Raw genomic sequence first — 13,336 nt, 5'->3', positions numbered from 1 at the left:
TGAAAGACAAGATAAGCAAAACTGAAATGCTTTATAATTTTTTTAAATGAAGCATTTTTTATATTTCCAATAATCTGAACTTGAAAAAGCATATTAAATAAAAAAATAAGATCTAGAGCAAAGTTCCCTAAAACTCTAAGATTTACACCTCTTTTCAGAAAGCTCATCTTAGTATTTTAAACCTTCAATTCCAACTTATTTTACATGCAAATTAATTAATTTACCAAGTAAACCACAAAGAACCAGCATCACACAAATACCATTCTACAAGTCACTAACAGCCATTTCCATTAACTCATTTTCATCACCTTTCAGTTCACTTTCATCACCTGTATGAATGACAGGTCTAGAGACAACCCACATTCTTCGCTTGGATGCCGTTGTTGCAGTTTGTCAAATTTATCCAGCTGAGCACTGAGCTGAAAGTTGCGAGAGAGCACCTGTTCAGTGGTTATCATATTTGCTTTAGCTCAGACATTTCATGATTCATGCAAAACCAGGTAAAGGTTCCTATAAATTCTACTTTGAAAACATTGCAACACGGTAACTCCAACTAAACTTCCAGACAGCAATGAAAAAACATGCAAAATATGTCAGCTTTCAGCCTATCAGTTGAAATATTTCTGCTACATTGAATTCTGCATGGAATTGTCTTGCAGAATATTCTTCATTGAATTATTAATCTTTGTGAAATGCTTGGTGAGCTGCAGTTGTCAGTCTCTGAGTTTGTAGAGTAACACATTAGCTTGCAAATCCAACCAAAGAATAAAAAAATGACCTTCACTCAGTACCTGCAGGCAGTTAGCACTTTACTAGCATTATCTACGTTGCAACTCAAGTTCTATGCATAGATTAATGTATTTTTAATTACTACACAATTTTTGCATCCTGACTTAACAAAGCTTGCAACTTTCTGCTACGTGCGACCTTTTTTTGCCCAGTCAGACTTGCTATATGCCCATCTCTGACAGCTTGAGGTCAGGCAGAAAACACCCAGAAAGACCTACTGCACAGGCCCAGGAGTGCACAAGAGCTCCAGTACATTTACAGATCCTGAACATTTAAAAAAATATACTGGAGAGTCATAGAATAATTCAGGTTGGAAGAGACCTCAGTAGGTCATCTAGTTCAACCTCCCACTGAAAGGAACTACATCGCTCAGATAATAAAGAAATAAAATTGATCATCACTTCCGCCGCAGATTCTTACCACCCAACGAATGAACTCACAGGACAGCCGGGGGGCTGGGATGTCACAGCTTCGGTACGTGGTGTCTTGCACTGCGGCTGAGGCGCTACACGCCCAGCTCCGAGGGCAGCTGCATCGTCGAGTCCTGACAGGGACGGACCTGCTGCCCCCAAGCCAAGAACCACCCCTACCCCAGCCTGGGTGTGAAGGTTGGAATCCTGCCTAGAGCTTTGTCAGTCCTTGAAGCTGCCTCTATCCATCGTAATGTGAAGAACAGTCGCTATTAGCCCTTAATTCCTTTGCAATAAAGTTTATGGCTACTGAGGACTTAGAGAAACAACAGGGGAGGACAGGTTGGCTTCGCTTTAGTGCCATCCGAGGAGAGATACGCAGGAGTCGGTTCAGATTGGATTCCACTGCAGGTGACTGGCAAGCAATATTCCCTGCAGAGGGTGAGAACAGAGAGCATCACCTCTACCGCATGAATACAGATTAGAGAACTTTTCTCCCAGAGCTGCCATCTAATCTGGCAGGTAAATTCACTGCCTAACACTGAAAGAAATACAAGTGGGTTTTTTACTTTAGCGGCTTCGCATTTTCCAAATAATCTATTTCAGAAGGTGGCTAAGAATATCGTTGAGAGCCTGACAGCCTTAGGAATCAGTAGGAGAGCACACAGTGATAAAGTTAGACATTTCGTTAAGATGCATAAAATACCATTTGTGATTAAATAGCCTGACTCCTTCAGCAACCAGCTACAGCCACAAATAGGTCTGAGACCATCTGAACTTTTGGTTCTTTCTACCAAATATCAAAGGTAACATCCAACATTCAGAGTTTGTTTGGGGGAATATATAAAGAATTAAACTAATTAAAGCAGAAAACAGAGGAAACCAATTTTACATTCAGCTCTTAGCTGATTAAATACCTAAGATAACCATATTGGCAACTGCACTGGCAAACACTGCCCTTTGATGGAGACTGGATGAACCAAATGATGGCCCAAAACAGTTTAAACAATACAGCAAATATTAAGAAAAAGTCTAGGCTTGGCTGAGCCCATCAAATTAATACCAAACCCATCTGCAGCAGCATCTTGCACAATTATCCCTGCTCTCTAACAACATCTTGCAAATACACACACAGCATTCTTTTGCAGGTGCTGATCCCGTTACTACCTGTCTTGTGGGACTGAATGGAAGGTTTGATTTTGATCCAAGTCTGGAAAAAGTAGACACCTGAATAGTACCTGCACTGCCAGTAACTGTGCCACCCAGCAACGCCTTGCCATGAGCGAGCTGTGAAGGTAGGTATGCCTTTGCTTGGCTTTAGCTGCCTTCCCATGGATTAGCAGAAGCCGTTTATTCTGCTAAAAAAGTAAGATATCTCCCCTAGGAAAAAAAAAAAAAAACAGAACTGAACATAATTTTGTATCAATAAAGATTATCCAGTGGGGTCCCTTCTAAATGCAATAGTGGCTGGGTGATGAACTTCTGGAGCTTTTATTTATGGCTGATGAAAACTGATTATTATGACAAGTTGTACCTGTTTAAGGGAAGAGGTATCATAATCAATTATGGTATTATAATTATTTATAAATTAATGTTTAATGCAAACAGCATGATTTCTATGGCTGTTTTTCTGTCATATATACAGGGTCCAACACCCCTTTTCTTAGTTATGCAGTACGTAGTTGCATTTTCTGCCAACACCTGCCAAGTGGGTGGAAGGATAAGCAAGTGGAAGGACAGGGAAGAATGTCACATGTAGAAACCTGCTGGTTCTAAATCTAAGGCAGTTACATGCAGTTCTAAGTCCTTTTGAAAATGTAATTAATCACAATTGACTAGTAAGTGCTAGAATCGTGGCAATTTGTTCAATTGATCATTTTAAGAGAAAAAAATTTTAGACGCTTAGGTTGGGCAAAGGACCTACTAATTCTTACGAGTGAATCTGTTCCAGACCAACAAGCACAGAACTCCCCAGTGAAGTATCCTGTGCTTCTCACTCCACTTTCTCTCATGTAAAACCCCAAATTCTGCCTGCACACCTTACAGCAAAGCTAGCTAGGTTATAGTCAGCATACATGACTATTTTAAAAATTCACCTCATCGTATTACCCATTAGGACAGGGATATGCGAAAGAGAGGAAACGGGAGTGTGTGTGTAGAGTGAAGAAACACACTAACTTCAATATGAACCATTTATTGAATAAATACATGCATCATAATGTAGAATTACATGAGCAAAAAAGGCAATCTGTACAAAATTGATTACCCTTTGTTCTCATTTCAACTCTCACCATTTGCTGCAGCTCTGATAAAGGATTCAAGACAGAAAATTAGAACTCTTTTAATCCAAATCCAAGTGATATGCATGCTGATTTGAGTTCGGGTTATACGACTGCTATAATTAAGAAAGCTGGTTTTCTTGTCAGTGAAGCAGAGTAATTCTAAAAACAGTTTCAATAGTAGAGAACATGTGTTGGTACATACAGGTAACAAAGCTTATTTTTAGCCACTTAAACATCTTCATATGTTCGTATTTTAAGGCACAGGATAAACAAGAACTACATGAAAAGCTATCAGCTGATATTGAACACATTGACTTGATAATGAGGTGCATTTTTTTTCCCAGAGGAAAAATTATGTTCATCCTTTTTACTTCCATATAAACGGAACAATCAGAATTTGGTAACTATGATACACTGATTATTTTGATAGTGGAAACAAACCTATCTCATCTAGGCAGTCACATTCTGATCCAAATTCACTCAGGAGAACACTTGTAAAGAGTTTGGCATCCAGGACTGATTGCAGTCAATGGGAATTACTGCTGCTCAATTACAATCACAATTCAATCTCTTCATTTTAGATTCCTAAATGGCAACTGGGCTCTCTTAAGAGCCTATCCCTAATTTTAGGTTGTGAGCTATTTTGGAAACCTGTCCTATATACTTTATTCAGTTATTCGCTTTGTGCTACCATCTCCCACCTAGCCAAACACAGCGTTACTTTCCCCCTTCGAGACTGCAGAATACAGAACGTGCACTTTTTTTGTTTAACTGCAGAGTCTTCTAACATCTGTCCCTAGACTTCACTTAAGACTTGAAACACCAAATCAGTTGAACGGCCCATTTGTTGGCTACAGATCAAACTCTGGGGAGTCACTGGCCAAGATGTACAGCAAAAGGCCTTCTACCTCGGGCTGAACCATGGCAAAAGACAACTATGCTGAACTGCTGCTCTTAGACCTCCTTTATTTAGATCAGCTTTCGCTTTCTGCATTTTCATTGCATTAACAATAATTCTCTGTCTTTCCATTCTTAACATTTTAATGAAGAACTAGCAAAGAAAATATTTATTTCATAATATATTACATTTTATATGAATAGATGAATGTGTATATATATATATAGATACTCATACATTCCAATATAGAGTGAAGCCTTCAGATGGAAATGTTTTCTTACAAAGAACCTCTCTCTATTGCCCAGTCCATCAGAAAGTAAAAGCAGCAAAATTTACAATCTAAGTTTGTTTGCTTAAATTGTCTTGTATAAAATGTGCCAATAAGAAGGCCATCACTGTATAGAGGTGTATGTGTGCGTCTCACACACATCTGTGACAAATGTTCATGTTAAACTGAGTTTAGACAAACTGAAATGAGTCAATTCTTAAACCTGAACAAGACAAAAAGCTACATCTATGGTAGGCACTTTGGTACACCTAATAATGTAGGCATATTCTACATCTAGAATTAAGGTCCTGTCAGTACTCTTACAATAAAGCTAATTTCAGGAGTTTCATTATTCTGCTTTAAAATTCTTTCTTGGCTGAGAGATCATTCTAAAATCTTGGCTAAATAATACACTTTGTCTGTCTAATTGCATACTTATCCAAGAATGAGGGTGTTGGCTCTGGAAGAGCTGAACTGTTCTCTTGGATTCTTAATGCACGTTTTTATAACAGTCTAAGAAAACTTACCAGAAAAAGAAAAATCAGTCCTGAATACAAAAAAAATTCCCTGTAATTCATAAAATTAAGAGTTATGAGCTCAGCTGTTTGGGCCGATGCTCTCCCTTCAACTCTCAACTGCCTACTTTTATGAGTTTGTGCTAATTGTATCGCTGCTGTAGCCTTGCAGCACACTGCGGCAATGCTTCACCAGAATGCCATGATTTCTCAAGAAACCTGTGTGGACCACCCAAGTGCATTTTTTCATGCACCAAACACATTAAATAGCAATGAAGCAACTGTAAAGACAGTCAGCTTCAACTCAGTTTCACACTTTCTTAGCTATTGGTGTTCCATTTCAGTATTACAGAAGGTATAGCATAATACACTATTTAGCACAGTTTTGCATAATAAAAATAACATGTCTGGTATGTATGCCTACTATATGAACTTACATTGCAAGCTGATTTGTATACCTTATAAATCAGTGAAACATGGCAGTAAGGACAGTTCTAAGTGATTAGTGATTGTAATACAGAAAAATCCATGTCCTCATACTTTCAAAAGGTCACATGTTTAGTACTGTACAGTACAGGAATAAATAACAAAATCCAAGTGAACCTGTATAACAAAACTGTTCTGTTTGTTTACTCCATTAAATGAAAACTCAGATTTAGAAACTGTGATTCATGGACCTCACCCTCTCTTTATACAATAATTATAGAATTCTCATTTTTGTTTATAATATTCTATAGCATGATTTTCCAATAATACATTTATATATAAATATTAAAATGTTAATGTTTTGTACATTTAAGCTAGCCATACTGGGCCAGAAACACAATAAAGTAAAAATGTTTTTCTGCATTTTGTTTTTGAAGATCACAAAATGATTAAGACCGTTGTGCTGCAAAGACAAAAGAGATTCATCTGAAGAAATTAACATGCATTTAGAAGAAAATATCTATATCTTTTATCTAATTTTCTTCTGAATTCAAACCAGCATGAAAGAATTATAAAAAAATAGTATATATTTACATGGTACAGTATACCTTGGTGAGATATAAAACAAGGCAGGAAAACAACAGAACATAATCTTTTCACTTTCTAATAGGTACAGCTGTCAAAGATCAATTTAAACACAAAAGGTTACTTTACTGTACTATTGCACATTACAGTAGCACATAAAATTGTTTAGCAAATTAAAATACAAAGTTTAAAGATGTCAAAGGCTATGTCTACATAAAATGACCAAGTGTTATAAAATTACTGGGGATGTGTCTAAGAACTAAATCAGTAAAGCTATAAAAATAATATTGGTACATCTGTGAGAACAACGCTTTAAAAATATATAAAGGTTGGCAAAATTATGCGTAGGGAATTCCCAGTATCCATGGGCCTAACTTGCACCATGTGGCCTTGTACCATCTTCTGTTAAATCATACCTGAAAATGAGAAAAACAAAGGAATTTTTTTTTTACATTTAGCATGTATTATTAAAACTATTATTAACACACTAGTTATTAGTATATAGTATTATTATTAATAAAGAAAACATTATACTTACCACTGGGTCCAGCCTTTAGCAAGTTCCTCAGATGCCAGAGGTATTAATAACTGTGGAAAGTTAAATTAGCAATCAATGCATTACGTGTGCCTTTCATTCTCTGTCTTTTAAAGATCACATCTGACGGTCCTGTGAACTATGGTACAAGTAATTCCATTTGCATCCTTGTCATCATAGCTCTCTGCCCAACTTGTAGTAAAGTTTCAAGTTGCTGGTTTTGACCTAAAAATCTATACCCTTTAGTGATACAGTCCCAGAGCACCTCATAGGCTTAAATTCTGAACATGGCGTATCCTGGCAATGGCAATCAGCTGATGTGTTTATGCTAACAGCCTTCTCGGTAAACAGGAACATTAAGAACCCCATTCCTCCATGAACTGACCACGATTCTAGTATTTCTCATCCTCTTTACAGAGCTCAAGTATGACAGTTTTTGCAAGGGTGCAGGAATTTACTGTTTCTTTTTGCGTGCTCCAAATCACACGTGTAGGAAATGAGAGTGGTTTAATGAGTGCCTATAGAGCAGTGAAGCTGTAAACACAACAGCTGGTTTTGGCATTGGGAATGCCTCCAGTAGCAGCTCTTTCTCCTCATGGATTTTACAATCTGGAATTTTAATTATTAAACACAGATTTGTTCTGTGTGCTTCTCTAAGGACTTTTGCTTGGCTTTCCAGTTTTGTCTCAACATTTTCTGAGATATCACCTGTTTTCTACTTGTTATTTTCTTTCTCTGTATGATTAGTAAGTCTGACATGCAGGTTTCTTTTGTTACTGCGAACCTCAGAACTTACCATTCTCTAGAAGAGATTATTGCCTCATCTTGTTATGTCTGTTTCTGCAGTTTGTTCCTTCCCTTACTGAAGCCTGACATCTAACTCATCCATAATTTTTAAAAGCTTTGTTCCTGAATCAGGTGCTTCATATCACAAGAGGATTTTAGTCTTAACATAATAACATGCTCTATTAAAGAATTTGCTTGTTGTCAACTTACTTTGCCAAGCAGCCCTTTATCTTTGGACAAGAAACCACCGCTGTTCTTCACTGCTACATCTAGTGTTCTTCTCTGTACTTCAGGCAGGGAAACACTGAAATCAAATCTGACAGGCAAAGTGATGCTTTAGAGAGAATTTTGGAAGGGAAGTGCAAGGTCAGTTCCTACAGCTAAACAACCATTCAAATCATAACCAAGCCACCCCTCTCCCCAAACAAAAATGAGGTCTGAGATAAATGAAGAAAGAAAACCTCAACATTTTGACTAAAATTTTTCTTCAATACTATGATCAATATCACCATCAAACTTCTGTTACCTTTGGTCTCTAAAAGCCACTGGTAAAACAAAACAAAACAAAAGAAACACACACCAAACGAAACAAAACAAGGAAAAGGTCAAACACTGATTCTACAGAGAAGAGAATGAAGAATCCTACTATCTTGACAGCTCAGTATCACTACTCTCCAAAAAGGAAAGACTGGTCAGTCTTACTGATCCTCGATAAGCAGAGCTCCTTTTCTTTCCTGGCATACCAAGGAAACGTATCAACTTTTAAGGAAGAATGCATTTTGTTTGCTAGATCTGAAACTTACAGAAAGTGAGGGCAAGATTATACCACAGTCTACATCTATTTGTCACTACAGTTCTTAAACAGCTTTATTGCTTTGCAATACATTTTACTTGGAAAAGCACAGTAGAACAAATCTATTACCTGGGAAAAAACAGGAGAGTGCTGCAGTACCACGAAAACCTACCAGAGCTCCTAACTAATGATTTCTGTCCAGGTTTCCCTTGGACAGAATGGATGACGTGCTCCCCAAATTAGCTTTCTGTCTGTGGAGAAAGGTCAGCTTTATTGCTAAGTGATGGGTGGGGGAGGAAAGGGTACACCTGTGAGCAAACTACCATCAAAAGCTGAGTGCAAAGGTAAGGATTTTTATGCAATGTAATGTTGCACAAGCTTGCACAACTTCAACCTATGGGCTGGGATATAACCTATGAGGAAACTTCCTGACTCCCTGGATGCTGAGAAGTGCCACCAAGTAGACTGACCGAGCAATCTGACCATGCACAGCACTGGCTGGCCAGTCCCACCGAGGAGGCAGCACCTCTCAGCCAGGCAATCGGCCAGTCAGCATCAACAGGCTTCCTGGCAGGAAGGGAGACCAACGGCGTTGGCCAGCTGAAAGGCAATCATGTTCTGACCACCTGCCAGAAGAGTGCGCGCTGCTTCTCAGCTACCAGCACAAAGGGGATGTAACTGACATAGTATAAGGCGAAAAAGAAGAGAGAAGGGGATGGTAACAGAATAAGAAGGGAAACAGTGATAACAGGAAACAGAAGAATGGGAAGAGCTATTATAGCAGAAGAGAAAGGTATGATCAAGTCTGGCGGTGACAGCTAAGAGTTTCAACAGCTCATCCATTCAGGTAAGCTGAGAAACCTTGATTTGACAGTTTTGTAATTACATGATATAAAACTAATACACATAGTTTAGAACATACATTTGATCAAACACTGGGTTTAATGTCTTCTTTGATACATGTGTTTTTCTTCTTCCTGATCGTCTCTTATCAGGCAATAAATACATTCGCACATATGGATCGGATCCTTCTTCTGAAAATGCTATTAGATTTCTGTGACCAGTGAAAAACAAGGAAAACCACTTAGAAAATACATGAGACATTGCTGAAGCTAAGCGTCTACACTACTATCACTTGATTTAGTACATGAATCAGTTGTGGGATATCCTGCACAAAGTATGGTGTGCAGGATACGGCACATATGTAACAGCAGTAGAAAAGAAAAACTAAAAAAAAATGTCACGTAGTGATTTGTACAAGATCAGATAAATGGTGAGAAGACAGCAGAGGTGGGAATACAGTGTTTCTTAAATTCCAATTCCAAGTTTAGATATGGCTTTCCAAAAATCATGCATTTTTGTCATTCCATGAAAGATTCCATCTCTTAGAGACAGCTTTCAGACACTGCTGATAAAAATCTACATGCGGTTTTTATTTAAAATCTGACAGAGGCATAATAGACAAATACAAAACCACAGCAAAATCTTCAACAAAGTTTTTACCAATTCTAAGTATAGCTCTGTATGTTTTTGTATTTACACACAATTACAAGCAGTATGTTATTTTAAAAATAGCAAAGATCATCCAGACAACAAACTGAAAAGGATAAGTCAAGGTACAACAAAGTTTACAAAGAAATATGCACAGAAATGAAATTTGGTATTTTACGCTCACCTGCAGGAATGCACTACCACAATCAGTTTGTTTCTTTGTGAACTATGACGAATTGTTAGCTGAATTTGTCCTAACGGAGACTGCCCCAGAGTTGTTCCACTGCAGGAAAAAGTAGAACATTACACTTAGTTTTTAAAACACGTATTTAAAGTAAGACCTAACTGAAATACATGCTGAGTCATTTTCCCAGAAATCATGTATTGTCCGTTTAACTTTTCACTAGACCAATGTGAAAGAAGAGAGCACATGCTTGCAAGTGAGCACATCTTCATCAGTTTCTTGTATTTCAGTTCCTTGTCCAACAGCTCTACTCTCCAAAATAAGCTAGATATTCTTGTCAGTTCAGAGGTCAGCTGCTCTTCAGTATTCTGAAAACGATTATCAGTAAAGAACTTGCTCACCCTAAAATAAACACTAAAGCAGTATCGACAAAATGGGAAAGAATAATGGTGCAAACTGCAATGAAGACCTCAGTGATGAGCCACTCTTGCCTACGGCCAGGGACCAATTAGAAAACCATCTCATTATTTTGTAAATTCTCTAATGCAGAAATATAGATATTCTTGGGATTAAAATAGTGATGCTTAAACTCACTTATTGTCTTAAAAGCTCAAGTCAGAGTATAAACACAGCCATTTTACTTTTCTGTAGCTCACGACACATTGAAAAAAATATTAGAATCAATTTATACTTACAAATACAGGGCATGCATAAATAAAAAGCAAGCACCATGTTTAAGAGTTTCTGTTCTGAAGAATGGCAAATATTCGCAGAGTTCCCTCATCTCTATGAAATGCTTATTTTAGCTTGTGTAAACTGACGATGAGTCCTTTCTGATTCACACAGGACAGTGTATGGCATGCTTGCCATTCCTCAGCCACCTGAAAGCTATCTTATTTTCAAGGAGAGGCATGCTTCTTTTGTGAATAGCCACTACAAAGTGATTGCTCCACTAAAATTCCCCAAGTCATTCACTTTAAAAACTAGAATGAAGCATTTCAGTTCTGTATTTTCTTAGTTAAAATAAATTTTTAAAAAATAAAAAAATCATAGCACATATAAATATGGGGTCTACAATAAAGGACCTCCTTAGCTGTAGCTTTACCACTCTTATCAAATGAGAAAGTATGAAATGTGTATTAAATAAGAGGTAGTATTTCAACATTTATCATAATTAATGAAGTCTAAACCAGTTTTTGGGCCAGAAGAGAGATTGACAAACTGAAGACAAGACAGCAAAGGAACATGATGATAAATGGGGGACTGGAGCACACAGGCAGACAGTGAACGAAATGGGTTCGTACAAATGGTAGAGACAGCCAAGAGCAGATTCAATTGCTGTCTTCCACTACTGAAAACAGATGTTACAGAGAAGATGGAGTCAAACTCCTCATTGCTGTGTACAGTAAAAGAACAAGAGGCCACAATCAAGTTGCAGCAAGATAAATTCCAATTGGAAATAAGGAAAAAACATTTTCACAGTGGAGTGGTTAAGCACCAGAACTGCTGAGAAAATTTATAGAATCTCCATCCTTGAAGATATTCGAAACTTGTTTGGACAAGGCTCAAGAAACCTGATCTAACTTTGAAGTGGGGTTTGCTCTGAGCAGAGGGCTGACCGACCTCCAGAGGTTCCTTCCAACCTATATTACTCTACTGATTCTATGAGCTCTGACAGAGAAGAAGATGAATCTGCTCAATCCCTTACAAATAAAAAATTAAAATCTTTCTACTTAGATTCACAGAGAAGCTACATGAATAGGGAATTAACGTTTTCCATTCTCTTATTCAGAGCAGAATGGCTGCTCTGCTATCTTTGCTGGTAAGTATAGCTGCCTGTTGAGGCAAGCAAAACAAAAAAATAGAGAATTTAAGAAAGCATGGCTGCAGCAATCCTCATTAATTGAATAGTAACTGACTATTCACTTAACGTCCTTTATAGTCAAGTACACCTCTGAGTAATTTTAAAAGATCAGCTATATTCAGCTTAATTGACTTTATTAAAGCAAATAGGATTCAGTGGTGAAACAGGCAACTATTGCCATGACAGTGATTAATGTTGTATCGGAAAGTATCCTTCCCTCTTGCCATCCCACTCTTTTTAGCACTAGACAGTGTAGCTACGAGAACAAGGTGGTCTTTATCTTGCAGATAGTAAGGTAACTTCTAAGTGCAGAATCTGTCTGAGGTATCAGGAAGAAGCAGAAAATCACAATGATCGATTTTCAAATGCCAAGCTCAAACTGCAACAGGAAAAAAATATTACTGAAATGCAAACAAAGCACCCTTTCTTTGGCTGCACTGACAACATTTTTTATAAATTAGCTTAGATTGCAAAAACAAGTAATTAACACCGTACTTTTCAAGTTGTCGTAGTCTTTGCCGTAGCTCCTGCGTGGCAATAGGCAGAGATATGTCTGAGGCTATGCTAGGAGTGGGTTCTTTGACCGAGAGGTGGCTGGGAGAATAAGAGAAGTTAGAGGCATGAAGGCTGGAGGAACTTCGGCTGAGATCTGTCGGCCACTGAGGGCTGGCATTGGGAGGCTGACTTTTTTCAGCTGTATCAGTCTTTTTATCACTATCAGTCACTGGGGAAGCTGGAACAGGTTTGTTTGAATCAGGTGGTGGTGAGACAGGAACCTGAGGCTTAAAAGATGATTTTCTTGCATCTTTGGAAAGAGATGGCCTTTTTACTTGGGCTGAGTGTTGATGATCTGGAGATCTTGCTTGCTTTTCAAGAGAAAGGACCTAGATACAGTAAAAATACATCTAATATTACTATCTTCCAGTATAAAAACCAGGAACAAATTTGTTGCTACAAGAATACTGGTTGATGACAAATTGTTAAGTTCAGACACTAAAGCAGGACCAAAAATGCTGACACTAATATTCATTCACTCTACAACAGGAAACTTTTTGCACAGCGAAACACAGCTCCATCTTCTTTGCAGCCACTGCAGTAACTATAAAACAAAGTGAAATTGTCCATTCATTTAGAATTATTCTCCTCATTATTCGTTTCCCATACTCTACACACTTCTGGTGCAAGCGCTACTTACTCTGCATCTCTAGCCACCTGGAAAGCTATTCTGTAATTTTTTTCTTCTAATCTTTTGAAATTCAATCCTACATCACAAGTTCTCCCTCATTATCCTTACTTTCTCTTTTATAAGCTACTTTCATTCATTAATGACAAGTAAGCAAGAAAGTGCTTTAGAAAAGAACAAATAGCAGAAGTTAACAGAAGTTTGACAGTGTTTGCAAAGAGATACACTACCTTATTAAACCAAATAATTTAGCTGGGGAAAATACAAACCAACTTTCAGGTATGCAAGCTTTGACTTCAAAACTCCAATGTGCATGAAAGTTGGTCA

The 13,336-nt window shown here is 37.7% G+C and overlaps 1 protein-coding gene across 3 annotated transcripts in view; it reads right to left on the bottom strand.

Annotated features, from left to right (window-relative positions):
- Window positions 1-6,543: 6,543 nt before the first annotated feature.
- Window positions 6,544-13,336, bottom strand: part of ESYT2 (extended synaptotagmin 2) — an 81,319-nt gene continuing 74,526 nt past the window's right edge. For all 3 annotated transcript variants that reach the window (XM_086466664.1, XM_086466665.1, XM_086466666.1), the window contains 6 exons: window positions 12,322-12,710; window positions 9,963-10,061; window positions 9,210-9,341; window positions 7,705-7,810; window positions 6,712-6,761; window positions 6,544-6,589 (listed from right to left, as the gene is read on the bottom strand). In XM_086466664.1, coding sequence (XP_086322790.1) covers window positions 6,544-6,589; window positions 6,712-6,761; window positions 7,705-7,810; window positions 9,210-9,341; window positions 9,963-10,061; window positions 12,322-12,710 — 822 coding nt within the window. The remainder of the gene's footprint in view (window positions 6,590-6,711; window positions 6,762-7,704; window positions 7,811-9,209; window positions 9,342-9,962; window positions 10,062-12,321; window positions 12,711-13,336) is intronic.

This window comes from Leptosomus discolor, chromosome 6 (genome assembly GCF_034619465.1).
Source record: "Leptosomus discolor isolate bLepDis1 chromosome 6, bLepDis1.hap2, whole genome shotgun sequence".
NCBI classification, from domain to species: Eukaryota; Metazoa; Chordata; class Aves; order Leptosomiformes; family Leptosomidae; genus Leptosomus; species Leptosomus discolor.
The sequence above is the reverse complement of the archived record's forward strand: the minus strand, read 5'-3'. Positions and strand labels throughout refer to the sequence as shown.